The sequence below is a fragment of the Zootermopsis nevadensis genome, unplaced genomic scaffold, assembly GCF_977971745.1.
Source record: "Zootermopsis nevadensis isolate Lab colony 2312 unplaced genomic scaffold, Znev_1.0 Znev_ptg000020l, whole genome shotgun sequence".
Classification (NCBI taxonomy): domain Eukaryota; kingdom Metazoa; phylum Arthropoda; class Insecta; order Blattodea; family Termopsidae; genus Zootermopsis; species Zootermopsis nevadensis.
Genome location: NW_028259152.1, coordinates 14,292,600 through 14,317,149, shown reverse-complemented (window position 1 = coordinate 14,317,149; position 24,550 = coordinate 14,292,600). Strand labels below are relative to the sequence as shown.

Here is a 24,550-nt window from a genome sequence, read left to right as displayed (position 1 = left end):
ATGCGCGAGGCGCGGGTGGGGGCCCGCGGCGACTGGCGGCTATTTTGGGCATGGGCGAAAATTTCCGGGCAGTATATCTCGCGACTCCGATGTGCTAGCGCGCTGATTTTGATGCCAAACGAAAGATCTCGTCTAGATCTGTCGATTTAAGCCACAAAAAGTGAGCTTTTGTAAAATATTTGTTGGTGACAAATCAAAAATAAGTCGTGAAAAATTTAAAATTTCTGATGTCGGCCCATACTCACCGAAAAGCCCAGAGGAATTACAAGCAACGCATCTCATCGGAAAGGGCGTCTAATCAGCCGTCGATCAGTACCGCCATGTCCGTGGCGGAACGAGTGAGACGGCTTCGGGAACGTCGGAAAATCTGTTCGTCGCGGGCATTTTGCTGCAAAAAATAGCGCTATTAGTATTCCAGGCTGCAAAGGAGAATAGTTATTCAAGGTATTGTCATAAAAAAGCACTTTCATCGCAGTTTGTGTTCAAGGACGACTATTGTGTCTTTTATTTCCAAGAAGGGGAAAGTGTCGTGCTGCTGTCTACCATGCACGTCGACAAAAAGTTAGTGAGTTAATGAAGAAACTTGAAAAAAAAACATCCATCTCTTTATTTCAGTGAAAACTGGCTTTGACAATTGGTGTGTTATTATACATTTAATCAGAGCGAAACCTTTTGGGAAAGGGATAACTAACTAACTAGATGGCTTGCCGAACCCGAAGGTTCATCACCGAAGTAACCAAAGCCCTCCACCGGACCCTGTCCTGGACCAACAAAATCCAGTCTCCTTCAATTCCTATCTCCCATAGATCCCGCCTGACATTATCCTCCCATCTACGTCTAGGTCTCCCCGGAGGTCTCTTCCCCTCAGGCTTCCCGAGGGATAGAAGAGTAAAATCGAACTTCTGAAATGTCATAAATCAGTGTGCTCTAAGCACAAGAAGGATTTATGTCTTCGTTGTGTTAGGTGGATCACATTCATTGACAGATTCACTACGTGCTTGATGGAATTGTTTCAATATGGTTTTGACCAAGCGTCGTGGTCGAGTGGTTAGCACTATTGATTCGTTTTTGGAGGTCCCAGGTTCAAATCTCGGCCCGGAAACCGACTATCCTGACTTAGGTTTTTCTTGGTTTTACACAGTCCCTACCTCTTTCTTCCACATCCTTTCCTATTCGTTGTTAGTGTTAGCTACTGAAAACTCGTTAAGTAAGTATAAAGGATGTTGTCGTTATTAATGTTTCTGATACAGTAGTTAATGTTTTTTTTTATTTGTAGTGTTCTGTCTGACGACAGGTCCATATATTATGAACAGGATCCTTCCAACCTCTTCAGGTTGTCAGGGACCTGCTCATACATATATACGTTCTTGGCAGATGATCCAGAAGTGGTTTGCCATTGCCTTCTTATGTGTGTGAATGGAGTAATTGTTGGGATGCCACGGAGAAACCGGGGAAGCCCCCGGAGGAAAACTCCGTGATGCCTAGACCATGGCCTTGCCCAACACGAGTTATAAATCTGAGCACCACCGGGAATTGAACCCGGGACCCCAGGATTACAAGGCCAGCGTTCTGGACTCCCTTGTGAAGGATAGTGTTTGAAGAGCGGGTGAATTGCAGGGTTATAAATAATTTTTCTCCATTCCATTTTAAACTTTCGAAAGGAGGTCTCAGATGCAGGCTGTCCTTTGTTTATCTGACTTTCCTCGTTCCCTCCGATTACGATAATAGCGCCCTAATTTTGTGCCCGGTGGGAACTTTGAACCTTGAGGTCTCAGCTTCCACATGACACAGCAACAATTTTTCATAAGTGTTAGGTTCAAGCTCACTGCCCTGAACCTAACGACTGTTCAGACTGAAGGACGCAGCGACCAAAATTAATATTAACAAAGGAGACAGACTCTGATCAACTGTTGTGAAGAATGCTCTCTCCCTTAACACACAGAAGGTTTGTTTCACAGACTAATTTCATATTATAGGATTTGATGCACTGTCCTGCTATAAAAATAAAAGGAGTTTGAGAACGTGCCAGGTCCCCTGACATTCAGTTTTGCTTCTTAACTCTTTAACGGAGGAAAAAGATCACAATGTGAAGATCTCGCAAACGATATCTCAATACAAAAAATCTTTGAACACAAATTGCTAGAACTGAAGAAAGAGTTAACTTAATAAAAACATCATTTAAGTGCTAAAAATACTTCATAGCACTGGAGAGATATTTCTGCTAACGGCAGCCATTACAATGTGTGGTCAAACACATAAGAACTCCCTTTTCTCCTTAATAATACAGCGACAAATTGAGCCACTGATATCTGGGATTAAGTGTACTCCAATATTTGCACTTTAAATCGACGGTTCTACAATATTAGGTTTATCTCAAACCCTTATAGACTGATTTGGAAAAAAAAGTTCATGAAAATTTTGTTGTGACGAAGATTGCAAAACGTTACGTGTTCAAGGCTGATATTATCAAGGCATATCACTTCAGAAGATAGTAATTAATCACATTGTGACAACAACTGTGCGGATGAAGTAGCAGTTTTGGGATGACAGAATCAAGATTTCTTACCTTAAGTAAGGCTATTTGTTTCTTACTTGAACTTTATATATTGCGTTATTACAGAGACGCTATATAGTATCATGTAGCCCTGAGCAACATCTTCTTGACACATTTCCCTCTGAACGTTCGTCTTTTTGTAGTATTGTGCCAGAAAATGCGTCAGATCGCAAATCACCTTTTTTTACATTCGAAGATAAGGAGGTTACTGAGAGGTTCTTAACTAGATTCTAAAACTAGTTGACTTCAAAAGAGAAGTACGCGTGTTTCTACAGGTATCTGATTATCAGATTTATCACCACTGTTTGGAAAAGAAGTGGCTTGCTCTTCTATCCTATTTATCGTATTTGTTTGTGAGTTTAACGGACGAAACACCTCTCTTCATGGTTCGGATGCAGATATTTTTCACCGTTGTGACAAACCTCGAAATTTACAAAAACATTATACTTTCGGAAAACCCTTGTGATAGCACGGAACTATTTGTGAATTTGGATAAAAAATTTTGAAAGAAAATTATTATGAATTTAAAAAAAATTAAAACCTCGAGTTCAGACCCACCTCACTAAATCTGAGAGAAAGTTTAGTCTTTCTCAACTCGAATGGATACGAAATCCATTTGCAGTTAAAGACGGTGAGAAGATATGTCAACTTTTATGGAATCACGAAAATCCCGAATAGAACTTGCTTGCGATACTTTCGTTAAAAATTCAGTTTGAAGCGTTTTGCTGATTTTTTTGGATTCATATCCTAAACGAATATGTGGATCTCTCAAAACTGGCCATTGAGAAACTTTTTCAGCAATTAAAAGACCGTGACCGCCTTTTAACTTGAAAATATGTTACGAGATTCTGCATCAATAATCCACAATAGGATTAATCACTTAGTCTAAAATATGCAGGCCCATTCTCCTCGCTGAGTAAAGTACTGTTGAATTTATTCTATTTTAATGTTATTCAGTACGTGCTGCGCGAATTATTATATTATTAAATATTTTGCATTGGTGGCGCCAGAGAAGATTATGGTATCTGTTCTAAACCAAGTTGTTCCTCTTGCAGTAGTGTATTTCTAATTCTTTTCAAGAGTCTAGTTATTATGTATGATTTGAGGTTTTCACGGCGGTGAGTATGAAGATTTCTGTCTTCTGGGTTTTTGCGATGTGTAGTCTGGTCGATGTTTACCAACGTTTCAGAGGTCATACTGCCTCCGTCATCAGGGCGATGAGTATGAAGATTTCTGTCTTCTGGGTTGTTGCGCTGTGTAGTCTGGTCGATGTTAACCAACGTTTCAGAGGTCATACTGCCTCCATCATCAGGGCGATGAGTATGAAGATTTATGTCTTCTGGGTTGTTGCGCTGTGTAGTCTGGTCGATGTTTACCAACGTTTCAGAGGTCATACTGCCTCCATCATCAGGGCGATGAGTCTGAAGATTTCCGTCTTCTGGGTTGTTGCGCTGTGTAGTCTGGTCGATGTTAACCAACGTTTCAGAGGTCATACTGCCTCCATCATCAGGGCGATGAGTATGAAGATTTCCGTCTTCTGGGTTGTTGCGCTGTGTAGTCTGGTCGATGTTTACCAACGTTTCAGAGGTCATACTACCTCCGTCATTGGGGCGATGAAGATTTCTGTCTTCTGGGTTGTTGCGCTGTGTAGTCTGGTCGATGTTAACCAACGTTTAAGAGGTCATACTGCCTCCGTCATCAGGGAGATGAGTATGAAGATTTCCGTCTTCTGGGTTGTTGCGCTGTGTAGTCTGGTCGATGTTTACCAACGTTTCAGAGGTCATACTGCCTCCATCATCAGGGCGATGAGTCTGAAGATTTCCGTCTTCTGGGTTGTTGCGCTGTGTAGTCTGGTCGATGTTTACCAACGTTTCAGAGGTCATACTGCCTCCGTCATCAAGGCGATGAATTCATCACGCAACAACCCTGAAGACAGAAATCTTCGTCTAGTTATTACTTTGCATATATTTTATAATCCTAATTCCGTAAACTTGTCTCTCAGCGGTTGTTAAAAAAACAATTTCTGATACCATTTTTAAAACACAGAATGGTTACGACTGATTTAGACTCGTCTGCTATTTGCTATGTAGTTTGACAAGCCTTGGCTTTACAATTTCTTACGCATGTTTGAAAAGTCCTGTATTTAGTCTGTTGTTTATTACAGCTTTCCTAAAGACAAACGGTTTTGAAGCTTATTATTTTATTAATCTCATCGTAATTGATAGGCTCTATGAAAACATACTTATTTTTAGATTATGTGACATTCGTTTCATTAATATTAACAAATAAAGTGTTGTGTTTTTTTAAATACATTATCTTTATTATCCCAGTATTTTTCCTGACCTTGTTTAGATGTTTTATTGACTTGTTCTCAGAGTACACCATACTTTATGTTGTTTACGTGTCTGATGTCATTTTATGCATGAAGTTTTTTCCTCTAATTCTTAATGATGGCACGTATTTTATATTCAATTTTATCATCACATAATTTTGTATCTGTACATTTTAAAAATTGCTCCATTCTTATTTTTGTAGTTATTCCGGACTGTTAATATTGTTAAAATATGTCACGGACATTGTATTTAGATATCTGTTATTATGTCCTTCGACATTACATAACTAATACCACTGCTAAGTGCCTATAAATCCATGATGTTTTGTTTGTAGAATTGGGTTTAAAAATCCGTATCATATATGAAATTAAATTTCAAAATATAATGAAAATAGAACTGAATACATCCCGATTACGTGTAAGATACGTTTAGAATGAACTCAGGGCAAAGGTTTCATAAGGATGGAAACGAATAAAAATAACAGTCTAAAAGTTGCTTTTGGTATTAGCGGATTTTGTATCTTTGAGTTCCTTCAACGGGTTAGTTGGCAAGTTTTTACCGCTAAGGTATCTTGGACGTAGAAGAGGACCGTTACGTTCATAACTAATCGGCCTGACCCAGAGGACCGGATCTTCCCACGCCGTGCCAGGCGTTGCAAGAAAAACGATCATTTCATTTTCGAAGGCCAGAAAAGCTTGTAATAAATTCCAGGGTGCAAGTTATTAATTGTAGACGTTCTCTCAAGTGGACAGACTGACACGGAACATGTTCTACGCATACACTAGTGTCCCTCAGTCAGTGGACCCCCAGTGGATGAGCTTCATTAATCGGATGGTATTCAGGGATCAGTGTGTCCCGATGATATCATTAATATTATATTACGTAAGTTAAATTATATGTGGGTTCCAGCCAATAGGGAAATTGCTTCCTGTTCATTAATCTGCTCAGTCACTGGGATTTGAATGTTTAAAAGGATAACGTGCTTCCATATTGTCAAGATTTGAGGTTTTAACAGCGGTGAGTATGAAGATTTCTGTCTTCAGGGTTGTTGAGTTGTGTAGTCTGGTCGATGTTAACCAACGTTTCAGAGGATGAATAACTCTGATGACGGAAGCAGTATGACCTCTGAAACGTTGGTAAACATCGACCAGACTACACAACTCAACAACCCTGAAGACAGAAATCTTCATACTCACCGCCCTGATGACGGAGGCAGTATGACCTCTGAAACGTTGGTAAACATCGACCAGACTACACATCGCAAAAACCCAGAAGACAGAAATCTTCATACTCATCGCCCTGATGACGGAGGCAATATGACCTCTGAAACGTTGGTAAACATCGACCAGACTACACAGCGCAACAACCCAGAAGACAGAAATCTTCATACTCATCGCCCTGATGATGGAGGCAGTATGACCTCTGAAACGTTGGTTAACATCGACCAGACTACACAGCGCAACAACCCAGAAGACAGAAATCTTCATACTCATCGCCCTGATGACGGAGGCAATATGACCTCTGAAACGTTGGTAAACATCGACCAGACTACACAGCGCAACAACCCAGAAGACAGAAATCTTCATACTCATCGCCCTGATGATGGAGGCAGTATGACCTCTGAAACGTTGGTAAACATCGACCAGACTACACAGCGCAACAACCCAGAAGACAGACATCTTCATAATCATCGCCCTGATGACGGAGGCAGTATGACCTCTGAAACGTTGGTAAACATCGACCAGACTACACAGCGCAACAACCCAGAAGACAGAAATCTTCATGTATACACATAATGGTGGCCGATTGTTAGTCATTTTCTTACCGCGAAGCAAATGGTAATTTTCAACACCTACGCTGAATTTGCTAATTCAGTTAGCGCCAATACTGACATATGTTGGTTTAGTTTATTAAAATATTTTTAATTTATTAATTGAATGTGTTTACATAATTTTGGGATATCTGTGTAAAGTGATTCCAGCACATATATGGAATAGCTGCACTTTTAAGCACAAGATCAAGATTTAACTTAAAGTGTGTCACGGTCGAGTGTTGAATTGCACTACGTCAGAAGGTTCGGGTTATTCACATCTGACATACTAAAGTATTAATGCACTTTTATTGACTTTAGGATAACCGACTTTCCGTATGCCCCCTTGCATTAAACTTCAGAGATTCTTCCAACAAACTTCTAACCTGCAGTCCCTACCGGTGTCATTTTAAAACATCGTACGGATAATTTCAGCAGCTGTTTGTACATGAAATTAAAATCGTTTTCCACATAATATCGTTTTTTTACTTTATTATTTCATATCGATTGTTGTGCATCCGTAGCAGCGAGATCCAATTGTGGGCTGGTCGTGTCTGCCTGTCTGTACGAAGTGCATGGAATGAACGCATATTTAGCTCGTCATATTTATGTGTCCGTTAGGCCGTCTGTGCTCGTGATTCATCTGTTACGTTTTTTCTTTCGTGCACTGGTTGGCTTTTCTTGCTATGTTTACATCGACGGAAACGAAAGTTTAGTTTCCGTTCGCTTAGGACAGGCTGTACCAGGTCAGGCGAGATTTGGCTAGATTAGGTAGTTGGGTAAGGTTAGATGTATTAGATTGGATTGGGTTAGGCTGGGTTGAATTACACTAGCTTAAATTAAGTTGGAGTATGTTATGCTATGCTAGCATAAGTTGGGTTAGGTTGTGTTGTAAGGGTAAGGTTAAGTTTGGTAAATATGGAGTAAAGTAGGTTACTTTGAAGGCCTACATACAACTGTTGACTATTACCACAAATCAATTTCCAAGGGCTATGCAAATTTAGAAATAAAAATTTGCAAAAGAATGCGTGTGGAAACTATTCTGGTACGAATAACATTTTCCATGTTTATTTCTCTGATATTCAATTAATTCTGTTCTCCCACCTATGCTTCGGTCTACTAAACATCTGTATTAGATTATCCCTTATACGTCTTGTGAATCTCATCAATAGTTTAATCACGCAATATATAGAATGATCGAAAATTCATGCAACCCATACTAAATATTTGTTAGTGGTTTCAATTCAGTACAGTTCGTTGGGTTTATAACAGTATTGCTGTGACTGTACAAGAACCCACGCAGGTCACAGCATGTTTTATAACCTGCTCGAGCCACTCTGTCAGTTGTCTTCAAACAATCTCAAGATTTATTCTTCACAAGAGCAAATAATGTTCATTGTCTATCACTGCCTGGTGTCTCTTTTTTACTTAACTTGTCGTAATGGATTTGGGGGATACAATTCTCAATTCCTCTGTGCCAAATCGACAATATCTCGTCTGTTTAACCGTTTCAATGATGCTGGAACCGTACATGACAGAAACCGTTTTGGCCGATTTTCGGTGCTAAGCGACGATTATTTGAACAATATCCGTCGAACTTAAACTTTATTAGATAGTGGATTGCCCTACGGAAGTGTACATAAGCTATAACAATGTCAGAACTTTATCCATATCGTGTACATATCATATACTAACACATCACGGAACTGCAATCGACAGGTCTGAGGTCGAATTCAGTCTTAGGCTGCGGTCACACTGCAAGCGTATTCGCGCGAACTGACGGTCGGGCGTTATCGGGCGAGTTCGGGCGAACTACCAAACACGTTACAAGGCCTGTAACCGGTCACACTGCAAGCGAAGTTATCGCGCGTATCGCTCGACATCGCTCGTCGTTCAAACATGTTTGTTTCCATTCGCGCGAATAGATGGATACTGAAATATTAATTCATCTTGTGTTCAATGAGAAGGCTTTGTGGGACCAAAAAATGAAAACTTATCGCAACAGAGAGGTTTCAAGGAAATTATGGCAAAAAATTAGTGACTAAATATTGCAATTTAAGTTTATTACAAACTCTTCCTTGCTACACCAGTACAAATTCTACATTTATGTTTGTTGAAGTAGTGGATAGCGTGTGGGGCAGATAATTAGGGAACGTTGAACTGTTGGATAATGCTACCTTCACTACTGCTAAAATACTTTTTAAATGCATCTCTGATGTCACAAGCCTGTTGTGCTGACCTATTATTTGATAGTGATTGATTTTGTGGTGTCGACGATGTAATAGATGGATCATAAATACTTTCCTTCTCAATAATAATATTATGTAACAAGAATATGCACTTTACGATTAAATCAGCTTTATCTGGTTCAGAGTAATTGGCTGCAATTATACCGAAGGCACTCCGTGCTCTGGAGAGTCTGTAATTATACATGTGTTCTTTCCTTGATAAATCTCTTTTTGAATATGGTTTCATCAGATAAGTCTTTAAAGGATACGCGTCATCACCTAATAAAACATGAGGAAGATTTGCATTTTGTGGCAATTTCAATGATCCATTTTCGAGGGGTATGTAAAAACTTGATGCAGCGAAGGTTCCTCCATCACTCTGTTTTCCGTGCCAGCCTATATTAACACACACAAATTTATAGTTTGCGTCACAAAGAGCTTGCAAAACAATGGAAAAAATTGTTTGTAATTATAAAACTGCGTCCCCGATTTTTCTGGACGTTTCAAACTGGTATGTTTCCTATCAATGTAGCCCACACAATTAGGAAATTTTCATCTATCAAAGAATTCAGCAGCGTTCTGATGGTGAAATACAGTTTCGGAAAATACTCTGCTTTTTTATTGTTTCCTCAGTAGCATTTAATATGTACTGGTATGTATTCAACGACATCCTGTAATAGTCATGAAAGCAATTTATCAAAACTTGTGTGGAATTCACATTCACTTCTGTTTTGGTAAATATCATTCATCCAACATCGTCGTGCGTTCCTTCCAGCTACTAAAAACTTAAGCAAACGCTTCTCTTTCTCTAGCTCCATTTTCATACTGAAGGCTCGCGCCACAAACGTTCGCGCGATGTCGCTTGCAGTACTACCACTATAAGTTCGCCCGAACTCGCTCGATAACGCCCGACAATTTATTCGCGCGAATACGCTTGCAGTGTGACCGCAGCCTTAGACCTCCGACATGGGAAGCAGAATTGGTCTTTTGTCACTCAGCTGGTAATCCGAGAACATATGCACTCAGAAAGTTCAAAATGTCTTGAAAATATGCACTTTTTATAAACCATTACAGTATTTTACCCCGAGGACGTCGGATCGAAATTAATTGAATTCATGCAAAAATTGGCGTACAAGACAAGGCTTCACACCACAACCCCAGTCACTTAGTATGACCTCAGGAGTAGAAAACAGGCCACCAGGGGAAGAAAATTTTGACTTAATTTAAATTAGTCTACCAATCAGGAATCTCGCTGGTAAAAGAACCAACCGTCTCACAAAATTCACGTTTCAGCTAGAATTGTTACATTTTTAGAAGTACTAACGTGACTTGTTTCACAGGAAGCAGTTTGTAGTAAACATTCAAGGCGGTAGTTCGCTACTGTACTCCTGTTTAAAATTGATCTAAATTAAATTAAAGATAACCACGTTTCAGTGTCATAAACTTACAACTTATTTTTATTATTATTATTAGTGTTCTGTCTGACGACAGGTCCATATGAACAGGATCCTTCCATCCTTTTCTCGGACTGGGACCTGTTCATATACGTTCTTGGCAGATGATCCAGAAGTGGTTTGCCATTGCCTTCTTCTGTGTGTGAATGGAGTAATTGTTGGGATGCCACGGAGAAACCGGGGAAGCCCCCGGAGGAAAACTCCGTGTTGCCTAGACCACGGCCTTGCCCAACACAAGTTATAAATTCGGGCACCTCCGGGAATCGAACCCGAGAAACTTACAACATCTATGTATAATGTGAAGCTTTCGCGGCGACCGAAGTTGATGAAACACCCTCGGGTAAGAAGCCGCGTCAGGTGGCTGAATGGTGAACGAACCATTTCCTCCACCAACGTTTCGAGAGTCATCTCTGCTCTCATCCTCATGGCAGCTGCGAAACGGAACTGGTCCTATGTAGCGCGTTCGCCGATGGGAACAACACCTATGCCGAAGGTATCAGAAGTAACGCACACATTTCTGTAAAATAAGGTTTGCTTTCGTGACGAAGTATGGTTCCACCGAAGTGGATATATTAATACACCCCTTATTAGTCATAATATGGTGTGATGTCTCTCGACTGATAGCAATTGGCCTCATTTTATTCAGTGAAATATAACAGCTGAACCTTACTAGATATTGATTATGAATTTAATATTCTTTTCTTTTAAATTGACGTACAGGACTTCTGGTTTCGGCAAGATGTGGCCAAGACACATCATAAATTCCGCATTGCAGATGTTGGGCGACTAATTTTGGTTCGTGCATTAATTCTCTAAATTGTGACCTCCTCGATCCCGGGATCTGTCGCAACCGGATTTGTCTTTGAAGGAGAACGTACCCAAAAAAAAAAAAAAAAAAAAAAAAAAAAAAAAAAAAAAAAAAAAAAAAAAAAAAAACAAACAAACAAACAAACAAACAAACAAACAAACAAACAAACAAACAAACAAACAAACAAACAAACAAACAAACAAACAAACAAACAAACAAACAAACAAACAAACAAACAAACAAACAAACAAACAAACAAACAAACAAACAAACAAACAAACAAACAAACAAACAAACAAACAAACAAACAAACAAACAAACAAACAAACAAACAAACAAACAAACAAACAAACAAACAAACAAACCCGCACGCATTAGAATAATTGAAACAAAATATTGAGCTGTGAGTTTAAAACGCCACTGCAAAACAACAGATCATACAAAAGACGACTATGGTAGTTGGTATGGTTCAAAAGCCGAGAGTCAATGTTATCGCATTCATCGTCTGACTCCGACTGACCCACAGGTCAAAGGGCCAGTTATCGTCGAGTTCACCAAACCAGAAAGTAGACACTCACATATCTGAATTGGAAAATACCATGGCGTCGTGCAGAGGAAACGTTGCTAGTCCAGTCCATCGAGCGCAAACTGAGACAAGATCCACAGGCTGTGGTATTTCCCCCCGCTGTTTTGAAGAAAAACATTCTTTCAATGCCCTTTCTAAAGCCTGAAATGAGTGCAAAGTTTGCCTTCATTGCCATGTGCGTATCATTTCGCTTTTGTGGTCACATATTCATCCGACTAAATTAGAGCCTCGAGGTCCATTCTGAGGACACAGTAAAAGTGAGGACCTTAAAAACCTAATCCACTCGAGAGTTTAGGCAGTTTTCACATACGAAACAGAAGGATTCTCTCCCCCGCCCCAACAAATAAAATTGCTCCTGTGGTTTTGAACGCTGTCGGTCCGCAATATGTAATTAATAATATGTTATACGTGATTACCGCCACGGTGGTCTATCGGTTAGAACGCTGGCCTTGTAATCCTGGGGTCCCGGGTTCAATTCCCGGTGGTGCTCAGATTTATAACTCGTGTTGGGCAAGGCCGTGGTCTAGGCATCACGGAGTTTTCCTCCGGGGGCTTCCCCGGTTTCTCCGTGGCATCCCAACAATTACTCCATTCACACACAGAAGAAGGCAATGGCAAACCACTTCTGGATCATCTGCCAAGAACGTATATGAACAGGTCCCAGTCCGAGAAAAGGATGGAAGGATCCTGTTCATATGGACCTGTCGTCAGACAGAACACTAAATAAATAATAAATAATATACGTGATTATACGCGGTTTCCTTAAAAATAGTCATTTAACATTTGAAATTTTTTTAAAGGTAATAAGGCCTGTGACAATTTGTGTTTTACAAAGAGCTCAGTAATATTTGTATTTTCGATATGAAATTCGGCGACCTATAACCGACGTGTAATTCAAGTGTTTTGTTCTTAACTGTTTCAACGTATCTTGCCTTAACAGCAACTATATCTTCTGTGCGCTTCTGCAGGAGAAAAATTTTGCATGTCGGTGTAAATAGGCGGCTGAATCCTGTAAATGAGATGTTCATTCACGAGTAACATAACAGAAGCAGTACGTCCTAGTTTCTTGAGAAGCTGATAGTTAATGCAGTCAATATATACCGGAGGTTCATTAAGGTGGTTTACAAGAGGCAGTCATATTGGTCCAGCCCACACTCGTTTATTTACGACGGATGGATGGATCTAACTTTTGAGTCGAAGTTTTCAGTTAATGAACATTGAAAAGTTCAACAGTTGTTTACACTTTGATAAGACGAGCATCAACGCAATCCTTTTAGGTTTCAGGGGTTAATTTGGAAGATTATGGTCGCCAGATACAGAGGGCTCTTATCACTGGCCGCAATACTACTGGCTAGATCAAAATATAAGCAACGCATAGCATTTCTTCGTCGTAATAGATGGTGCTTCTAACTGCTCTTACCTCCAGTGCTGTGCTTGTGGTAGTACTTTGAAAGGGCTTCAGTGACCGACATGCTTTGTCATCGGTGTAAATGCACACCCAATAGGGAGAGGAAAAAACGAGATTGCAAGACGTTGCACAGTTGGGTGCTTGATAATTTGTGTTATTTACAGAATGTGCCTTAACTGAGTATTGAACCATGCCTGTTCGGATACGTTAATACTTCTAGACACCTCCAGACACATCAACGTGTCTACACCCTCATCTTTGGCCAATGTAGAACATCAAAAGCATTTCACTTCAAAACAATACATTCGCTCCAATATGTGAAAATAATCTGGATATGAACATCACCAAAAAGCTACACAACAGAAATTGTAATTGAGTTTTAAGTTTGTTGATATAATTTTACACCTGAAGATGGATCGATGAAACCGAAACATGTTGTAAAAATGTTCCAAATGTAACTCGATTATTCGATGTGGAACATAAAATGATATTTTAATTATCTTATTTGTAAAGTTTAAATATAATTGTGATTAGACGGACAAAACCGAATAATTAATTTAAACTGTTAAATAAATGGCCTTGATTTGTCTAGCTTAGGATAGAGTCTAGTGGCTGATTCTTATGAACGCTGTAATGAAACTTGTATTATGAAAGGTGGAGACCTTAATTTTTCTACTGAAAGTTTTTTAAAAGTTTTTTTTAAAAAAATAACTGCTTGATGGTGACATCGATTTAGCTTACAAGAAGAACTCTTGGCATGTTGAAAGTTGAAATGTTGATGTTTTGGATACTGAACACGTATGTATTAGAAAGGCGGGGGTCGTTTACTGTTTAGTCTTAGATTGGGATTACAGAGAACCACAAAAAAAAAACGTCAATCAAGCCAGCAGGTAGAGGAATGGAAGGTCAATTGGAGGATCCCCCGAAACAGGTGGCCTACACAGACCTTTTATGTCGGAATAATAAAACTACAAATTGTCAGTTGTTGACTTCAGTATGAGACAGGCGAACAAAAAGTTGAACTTGGAGCTTGAAACTGTACCAGTGTTAATTCAACATATTAGCACAAAGCCTCCGAACGTTGCTTCGCGGTTAACACATTTGAGAAGTTGATGGTTGTCACCTTACGTCTCTAGGCGCTTAAAGTTCTATAGCCGTATCATACCGACTTATAACACCCGACGTCCGCCAGATACCTTAGAGTATCTTCAGTATTCTCTGCAATCTTCTGGTTCGCCCGTTCATAATTTGAAGCAGAAGAAGAGTTTCAGGTATGAACTAAAAATAAGTTCTCTTTATGAACTGGAGAGCAAATGCTATAATTTAATAAAAGTTATAAATAATAATTATACATTTTGTGAACTATTTGTGTGCGTAATATAATAGACGAGATTGTAATTGTGACGCGTTTAAATTTTCGGATGTAACCTCAACGTTTCAAACAGTCAAAAATTTCTTTTACACAAAAAATTATGAGTTTCGGTGTTCTATTTTGATATCAAACTTCATGTACCTGTTTCTGGTAGTTAATTACTTTATAACAACGAGCCAGTAGCTGAGACGGGTGTATATTTAACGTCGACTGCATGTTGTTTTACTCACTATAAAAATATTACATATGTTTTGAATATGTGTTAATACGAATCTTTGGACGCTTATTATTTGAGTTATGACTCAGTTTATTTGGAAGGAGGACGATAAAACGCAAAGTATATGCCATGCCAGCAACATTCAACTGTTACTGGTGTGGCGGAATTACAGAAGATGGTAAAGACGGACGCTAGTTAATTTCTAATTTTCTGATAATCCGTAATGAGACGCTGGAGCTCAAGAACAACACTTTGAACATTTTTTGTGATCCTTTGTTTTCGTATAAGGGATCTATAACATTGGAATGAGCGATTTTTTTATTAAACATATTCCTGTAGACGGGGTACATTTCATTTGTTACCCTTCTCCTTCCAAAATGAAAAAGATCAAAACTCAAAAGACGAAGCATCCAAAGATCCATGTTTACATGCACTTTCTTCTGTGTTTTCTGCAAAGATCCGTTTCATTGTGACCGCTTATACCTCAGACGTCTCCACAAAAATCAATCTTTGATGGCAGGAAAGCAGACGGCACGTGTGTAAGGCGCTGACGTAATATTCGTACCAATTTTAATAAAAATCGGCCAGTTCACAGCAAAATTGTACAACGTTGCAACACAAACAGTGGAGCGCACAGCGAGAGAAGACGATTCAGAACTCGCAGCGTTGCAAAGCTAGCAACGCAGAGCACTTGAATAAGAGCCTCACGTAAGGGATGGCGGAGGGCGAAGACTTTCTGTGGCCTTGAAGCATGCAGTTTTATGACGTCTACTATAATAATATTAGGGATTAATAAACACAACGGAACGTTTATGAACAAAAGAAAGTTAAAAATATTCACCATATATCTGACTAGTAATGTGTGTGTAGTCACTTTAGCTTTCTTACCATTCCTCTGTGGCTGTAAACCCGGAAAAATACAGGTCAATAACAAATTCGTAATCACAGCTTCTGAGACCGATAACAAAATATTAATAGGAAAGCTTTGAAGTTTGTTTCAGACAGCTCAGGCCAGATCGAGTAGGAATAGGAAATGCGTAGAACGTCCTGTTGTGGTCGTTTTATCTGAACGTATCTCATATCCTGGCCGCAAGAAGCAACGAGCAATTAGTGCCAATTTTTCTCTTATTTTCCCCCACTATTTGCCCTTTAAATTTCTTTATTTTCCTCTCTTTTCGTTTCCATTTTCTTTCTTCCTGTTATATTCCCTCAATTTCGTTACGTCTCAGGAATCCAGGTACTTAAATAAAGAACTTCGCGTATCTTGAGATGTGAGGATACAGAAATAAATGAAAATTACAACAAACTTATTGAGAATTGTGAATAGTGCACTGACCGTAAGTTCGTTTGCAAATGTTAAAATAAAAACTTTCATTCTTTCTTAATCGTAGTGGAATCAAAGAAATGAGATGAGACAAAAATTTATTATTCATAAGATAGTGTAGTTGCGTCATATTGTGACTTATAAAATTAAAATTAAATTATTTGGTTATTCCGTCAAATCACAATGTATTTAAAATAAGATAATTAAAATAATTAAAATATCATTCTGTGTTCCATATCGAATAATCGATTTACAATTGGAACAGTTACAACATGTTTCGGTTTTATTAAACCATCATCAGGTGTAAAATTATATTAAATTTAAAACTCAATTACAATTTTTTACAATTTTTCGTAGTGTAGTTTTTTGGAGGTCGTGTCCAGATATTTTCATATAATGGATCAACTTTATTGTTTGAAGTGATGCTTTTGATGTTTACATCGGTCTGTGAAGTAAATGATTCAAAGAAACATTAATGTTCCAATTGTAAATCGATTATTCGATATGGAACACAGAATGATATTTTAATTATTTTAATTATCTTATTTTAAATACATTGTGATTTGACGGAATAACCAAATAATTTAATTTTAAAAATGTATTATGTAAAATAGCATGTTTACGACATAAATCACGAAAAAACTACGTATGCACGAACAGGACGTCAGAGTGGGGTCGCCGTTCCCCAATACAATGACGTCTCAGACTTTTATTAGCTAGTTTTCAGTGACGCAGAAACTTTTTATACAACACTGGTATTTTTATTTATTTCAGTTGCAGGCCTTGCCACTTGCAATTAAATACCATTAACCCACTGTCATGCATAAATTTCCCAACGTTTATAATGTTCACTACGTTAGTAACACCCATATTTACTTACGTCATACGGCTGAACTGAAAGTTGGTGGAATTATCTATGTTAAGGTTGGTATTACTCAATCGGTCTGCCGCGACATTGTGAATTCAGACGCTTTATTTGCACATGCAGCGACTATTAACGAGCTCTCGTTCAGCCTGTTATGTAATCGTATTGGCCTGTGCTTCTGTTTCTCTGTAGAATTTTTATCTTTGAGATATCACAAATGTGTAATCTTAACACTTTAGTTGTTTGTCACTCTTGTCACTTATATATGGATCTCAGTGTTTTGTTTATCTGTTAAATGTTTCTAACTTTGAACGTAATGTATTAGCCACAATCATTACTGCAGTCTACATACCTGGAGAAAATCCCTGCTAGGAATTTGATATACGCGCATGCGCAAGATTTCGCGGTGAGTGACGACCCATCCTAAAAGCATTCGTTCCACAAGCACTGAACGAACAACAGACGACAGGCTTTCATGTGTTCTAATTTGTACAGCTTTAAGATTACCTCACAGTGGCACAGTGGTTTAATCTAGAATATTATCGCAACACCCACAGAACACATTAGAGGTGCGCTCACTAGACGCTACTCTTAACGGCTTGATGTTTTCAGTCTGTGTGTAGTAGCGTAAAACTCTGACGTATCACACTTCCCACCAATAGCAGCCCTCTTGTCCAGCTGATAAGTAACATTCCCCCCGCAGGGCTTTTCTCGTGGTCTGTGGACAGCAGTTACAGCAGCATAAACAATAGGTCGTCGAAGAATGTTAAAAATTATCAGATAAAGGAAAAGATTATAAATTCGGTGATTACCTTGAAACCAAGCCAAACTAATTAAGTATTGTGAACGAAACAAGTAGAAATTTTGGGAACAAATAAAGACTAACTGAGATTTAAAGTTCTAACATTGGTGAAGAGGTCGACTGCAGTCTTGTAGATGGTTCACAATGCTTAGAAGGTTCTTATCACCACCGTTTTAGGTTAAACATTTCTTCAAAACGTCTGTAATGTCCTAAGGCAACAAAGAAACGGATTATCCTGAAGATAAAATGAATAACTTTCAAACAGACAGTAAGAACGAAACATTAAAAATTTATTCAGAGCCATAAATTAATTTAAGCAGCGATTTCACCCTAGAACTAACTTGGAGAATTAATTAGCTGTTGTGTATGCGATTAACATTGTTTAGTGGAAATAAGTTCTGAGTTATATTGAAAATGTATAAATCACTAGGTACTGATAACGTTCCTACATAAATGGTTCACACGGTATGTCATGTTCTGATGATCACAAACTTATTAATTATATTTGGAATATATAAGAATTGCCAGGACAGTGGAAATAATTTATTTTCGTACTTTATATCTATTTATAACAAGACGTGACTATTAGCTCCATGATCAAAGAACTACAACAACACAATATATTTACCGTTAAGGGCGGTAACGTAGTGGTAATGACAGAAGACATGTAACAGGACTCAGCATAGTCAACATAGGCCAAACGACTAGAAATGCCATTCGGGATAACCAGTGTCCCGCGTTTTACAACAAAGAAATCTGTTCAGTAAGACGGAGTCATGGCAGCCGGCGAAGTAGATCAGTGGGCAAACTTTCCACCAGAACAGGGGTCGGTAAAATACCTCCGCTATCGACGTTCGAGTACTGGAAAGGAAACGATCCTTTATACATTTTAATATCTTTTTGTGCTTTAGCTCAAGCGAAGAATAATTTATCGGTACCTTCTGACTGTCTGTGTCTCGTGCCTTTTGTCCGAGATTGTACATAAGTGGTCATACTGTCCACAGATCACGAGAAAAACCCTGCTGGGGGAAGTCGTTTCTGGTGCGGTGCGGGGGGAATTTACTTATCAGCTGGACTAGAGGGCTGCTATTGGTGGGAAGTGTGATACGTCAGAGTTTTACGCTACTATACAGACTGAAAACATCAAGCAGTTAAGAGTAGCGTGTAGTGAGTGCACCTCTAATATGTTCTGTGATAATATTCTAGATTAAATCTCTGTGCCACTGTGAGGTAATCTTAAAGCTGTACCCATTAAAACACGTGAAAGATTGTTGTCTGTTGTCCGTTCAGTGGTTGTGGAACGAATGCTTTTAGGATGGGTCGTCACTCACCGCGAAATCTTGCGCATGCGCGTATATCAAATTCCTAGCAGGGCTTTTCTCCTGATCTGTGAACTGTACGAACTGCACGTTCTGCCGTATAATATGGCTTCAAATATTTTGAAGAAACGTTGGTATGAACGGTATTCCATTGGAAGTCGCTTCAAACTCGCAGTTTAAAATTCATACAATTAATAACTTGAATAGGACGGATGTTCAGAGTCGAGAGGTTGGTGGATGATCTTTCGCGATGGGGTCATTACCCATTATGCTTTGCGACGACTATTGACGTAATCGTCTCTGTTGCCGTGTATGATTATACGAGCTATTCACGTTGCTATCTGTTGGTGGCCTTTTGAACTATTTTACATCACATCCAATGGATGAGGCTTAAGAAAAACGTTACTAACCTTTGTGTTCTCTGAAGAGTTCACGTTTCCTGTCATGCTAATTCACAGTTCAAAGTTAAAAGATCCTTGTTGGAACTAATGATCATAGACATCTTACGAAACTGTCTGAACTGTGTTATGTATAGGCTGGTGACCTCACGATGACCTAATCCTCAGTCCACATGTCTGCAGCTGGGATCGGCAAACTTATGCTCGGGGGCAACTTGGTGTTTTCTTTTTAATACTAGCGAGGACATTGAAGTGGCGATTACCGTCGAATGACGCAAAACTCTATCCATTGCCGAGGGGTTCTCAAATTTCTATCTTGTTCAGGTGTCATTTTATTTGAGCGTCTCGGCTGTGTTAATTGCAATGGCATTTTTTTCTGAGCAACTAACTTGTATCAGTATCAAATTTTGTGCCAAAAATTCCTTGATGTTAGAACACAATGTGCGAAGTTATTCGTACTTTAATTATTTCTCTTCGTATCTTATTTTCTTCTTATTCTTCTTCAGTTGGAGCTACAGTCCTTGGTGCTACCTATCCGACGCCTTCCGTCTCCAACTTCTTATGCCCAAACTCTTAAAGTCCTGCTCTATGCGGTCAAGCCACCTTAATGAAGGTCTCCTTAACTTCCGTCTACCATCTGGTGTGGTGAATGTCAGCTTTTTGCTTGCTGAGTTATGTGGCATCCTGTAGAGATGACCCAGACACCTCGGCCTTGCCAATTTAATTTCTTTCATCACATCTACATTACGATATAATTCATATCTTGCTCTCCAACAACCATTCTCGTGGGTGGGGCCGTAGGTTCTTCTAAGGATTTTTCTCTTAAAGCCTCCAAGTAGGTTTTGGTTCCCTTTGTTAAAGGCCCAACTTTCACAACCAGAAGTTAGGATGGGTCTTATAAGCTGTTTGTAGAGTTTAATTTTTGTCTCTTGTTTTATGTGCTGCAATCTCAGACCAAAATAACTCCTATTTTCCACATTTATTCTGTGTTTCACCTCTTCAGAAATGTTGTCCTCTGTCAGTACTGATCCGAGGTTTTTAAATGCACGTACTCTTTCAAACACTCGCCATTTCAAACGATGTTTTCTGGGCATTGATTGTCAGGCCTATTCCTTGAGGCTGCTTAACGTAGTACACGAATAGTTCTAGGTATAAGAGTGAAGCATTTTACTTGAAATATTTGCTAAACGCGCGCGGTGTTCGTTTGGCAGAATCAAAATTATCCATTCTGATGAAAAACACAAATTAAAATTCAAGAAACCACCGTTGAAACACCGACATCTGTTAACTTTTCTTTGGACAGCACAGTACCACGTGCACAAGCCATGCAACTGCGATAGTGGCTGTTCCTTCTATCGTACACCATCCCGCTAATTATAAAATAAAAATACGTTATATTACATGATATTCGTACATTTAAATAAATAGTAATGTGCTACAAATTGCTTAAAGTACATCCTTTGTCTCTGCGTAACTGCACCCGTGGCTTGTACCCTTTCCTTATTTCATTTACGAGTCCATCGATTTTCCTACTTTCTCCCTTAAAGTCAAGGCCCTCCAGCTCTTTCAGTTATTCCAGCTCTTATGCCGTTATCTTCCTCCTATGTGTTTTCCTCTCTCTTCTTCTCATTTCCCTGTAGTCTTCGACTGCCCCTCGCGTGAACGGCTTCTGGGCCATTTTTTGATAAGCTTAACTCTTTCTTACTGTGACCTCATCACATGCTCGATCTTTGGCATCTTGTCTTCCAAAATTTCATCTGCTGCTTGCAAAACTGCTTCCTCTATAGCATTCCAACTTTCCTGACACCCCTGGTGGGTGCTGTCCTTTCTTCTTTCTATATTTCTGACTTACTTCCTCCTCCTTTAACCTTCTCACATCATCCATCTTCTTGGCATTGCGAGTTTTTCGTTATTGGATATCCTGCTTCAGATCCTTGCTACTACCAGGTAGTGGCCAGTGTCTGCGTTTTCCCCTCTGAAACAGAAGGCCTGACTGGTGCTTACGATTACAACGTGGTCTGTTTGATCCACTTTTCCTCCATCTGGAGTCCTCCATGTCCCCTTTGAATGTCTTTGTGTGGGAACAGCGTTTCTCCAATGTTCATTCGATGTCGGTTACCAAAACTTATCACTCTAGATCCATTCAAATTTTCTTGCTCGGTTGTAGAAGGTTTTTCCGTCCGGCTCTATCTTTTAAAGGCTTCTCAATTTAATAATTTTTACGAGGAAGTAGTGTAGTCAGCCCCACGCCCAACCCCCAACCTGGAGGACCAGGTTTTGCACCCCTTAGAGGGTTGGCTTCACCACGACCTTGGTTAATGTTGTATACTTCGGTGTAACTTGTATATAAAATTTGCTTAGTTGTGAATGATCGAAAGTTCTTTAACAATGTTTGAACAACTTTCTCGGACATTCTCCTGTCCGTGGGCACTTCACACTTCCCCCCCCCCAAAAAAAAAAAAAAAAAATTGCCACTGCCCAGGGAAGCCAGACGCTACAACTGCGAAGATAATCTTGGGCCATTTCTTATCAGACAGCTGATCATTGATGTGTGTGTCTGATCCTGACTGAAGGTAAACAAACGAACGTATGAATCGACTCTAAATGCAGTCTGTCTGTCTGTCTGTCTTTTAAATTATCACCAGTCAGTGACATTCCTAAGAGGACTATGCTCATTGTACGCCTGGTTCGAAAGTACTTAATATTTTTGTTTATTTAGTTAGAGGTCGCGCGAGAAGTGGTGTCACATGCGCAAAGGACTGATTTTGGTCGTATGAGATGGACCCGTCCGAAGCACGCGCTAGAGGGGTGTCAGCTTCAGTTGGGTTGTAGCTCTAGCTGTGTTTAGTTCGGTGCGTCACCGCAGCTGAGACTGTGCGACCCCCACTACTAATAAACTCCCCTCTCTCGGCTTACACATCGCGCATTTAGGAGCCACGACTACTCTCGCGACCTATAAACAGTGAAGAACCATCTAGAAAAGCGACCTTCGGAAATTAACTTAAGTATTATTACAGTAGACATTTATGACGGAAACGTTAATAAGGTAGTATATTTGCGTCATATTGTGAATTAGGTTAATATTTTAATATTTTCCGTCAAATCACAATTTTTAATAAGATAATAAAATATAAAATATTTAAAATATCATTTCACGTTCCGCATCGAATGATCGATTTACAAATTGGAACGTTTTCTACGACATGTTTCGGTTATATTTAACCGTCCTCAGGTATAAATTAGATTGGTAAATTTAAAACTCGAATTACAGTCCTTTACAATGTTATGCAGTTTATTGAAGATGTTCTTATCAGATTACTCTTATATATTAGAATGAAGGTAATTGTTTTGTATATGGCGTGGTTCATCTGATGTTCAATATTAGTATGTAAAGCAATGATTTAAAGAAAAATATTAATAAATATGGAGTAATATAGAAAACAAAATGATGGAAGTAAATAAATAGTAAATCGATCATTCGATGCGGAACGTGAAATGATATTTTAAATGTTTTATATTTTATTATCTTATTAAAAATTGTGATTTGACGGAAAATATTAAAAAGTTAAGTTGATCCTGGTCCAATGTACGGTACCAGAAAGGCATATAATAGACCGGAGGGGGGATTTCGTAGAAATCCTTGCCTGTGCCAAGAACTTAATACTGATCGTCCACCCCACAACCAGAGTTCAGCTCTTCCAGAATCGCCTCTACGGGTGTTAAAATGTCGGGTTATTATGTAAAGTGACCGATTAAGGACCGAGCTTCTGAGTTCGTTCCTCTGACCTTCAAGTGCTAAACTCGTCTTGGGCCCTTTTATGTAGATTATTTCTTCGATGTAGCCAGAGCGTGAGACCGAAGAACGTTAAGGTCTGCTTCCTTGGCCTCGAAACTCAAGTAGATGTTGCTCATTCAAAGAGATCGGTATGTATGATCGCGCTTTCTGCAGTAACTTTCCATTACACAATTACCGTCGCTACACATTTCAGTAAAGTCGTGTTTAGATTCTGAACGTTCTGATTAAAGAGTTTCACTTATGTGCACTCGTATTAATTTCTTTTGAGCACTTGGGAAGTGTCGTTACTCCGGCCTTAATCCTCGATGTGAAAAACAACTTCTTCAAAATAGCAGTCTACTAGGATATTGCGACGTGATGTCTTGATACAAGTTTGTTGACATTTCAGGGACTCCTTGTTTATCAAGGTTATGAGGATGGAGGCTGTAAGCATCTCTGAAACATCGGCAAACGTTTACTAGATTACACGGCGCAACATACCAGAAAACTTCATATGAAACTAAATTTGGATAGTCGAAACTGGTGTACAGGCTGAGGTAGTCACATTATGACAAAATTGCTGTTTGTCTACACATTTAAGTAACGGTTTTCAGTACGACATTTTATTTAAAGAAGTCTAATAACAGAAATTTGTGCAAAGTAAATGTTTACTTATCAGCACCGCCACAGTGCAGATAGTAGTAATAATATCTCATCCAAACAATCACGTTCGGATTCTGCTGAGAGATGACTTCATCTCGGACATGTGAAAGAACTATAATGGATGAAAATGGCAATGATGGACGAAGAAAGAAAGAAAGGCAAGAATGACAGAAGTAAGATCATGTAAAGTAAATTTAAACGACAAACTGTATGACTCTACCGCTAAAGCCAAATCTGGGACAGAATTCATCCGTAAGTACAGTTCACAGCAAAAGAATATTTGGAAACTAGTGGGCAAAATCAACGTTCTATTCGATGTTTTATAACCAGTTAAGTTGATAAAACGTCAGAATAAGCATAATAAACAATGAGGTTGGCATTCGGTCTGATTAATTATGTTAATTAATACAAATATGGGGTCTAGTATGTATCGAACCCACGTTCTTGAGACATGTTGCATGTTGAACAGTCATTACGTTAGTTTCACCTCGTCTGCAAGCAGTCGAATTATGACTGCCAAAAACCAGAAGTTTTTAGCTGTTTGTGGACCAACGAAACAATTGATTAACAATAAGAATAAAATTAATAATAATAATAATAAGAACAGCAATAACGTAACGAGAAGTTTTATAAT

The 24,550-nt window shown here is 39.0% G+C and overlaps 1 protein-coding gene across 4 annotated transcripts in view; it reads left to right on the top strand.

Annotated features, from left to right (window-relative positions):
* Window positions 1-24,550, top strand: part of Ldsdh1 (Lipid droplet subset dehydrogenase 1) — an 85,792-nt gene that overhangs the window by 24,014 nt on the left and 37,228 nt on the right. Inside the window, exon 1 of one of the 4 annotated variants that reach the window (XM_022077359.2) lies at window positions 22,490-22,524. The exons of the other annotated variants lie outside the window; for them this stretch is intronic. Coding sequence (XP_021933051.1) covers window positions 22,505-22,524 — 20 coding nt within the window. The 5' untranslated portion in view covers window positions 22,490-22,504. Of the gene's footprint in view, window positions 1-22,489; window positions 22,525-24,550 lie in introns of those variants that run through there. 4 annotated transcript variants of the gene reach the window in all.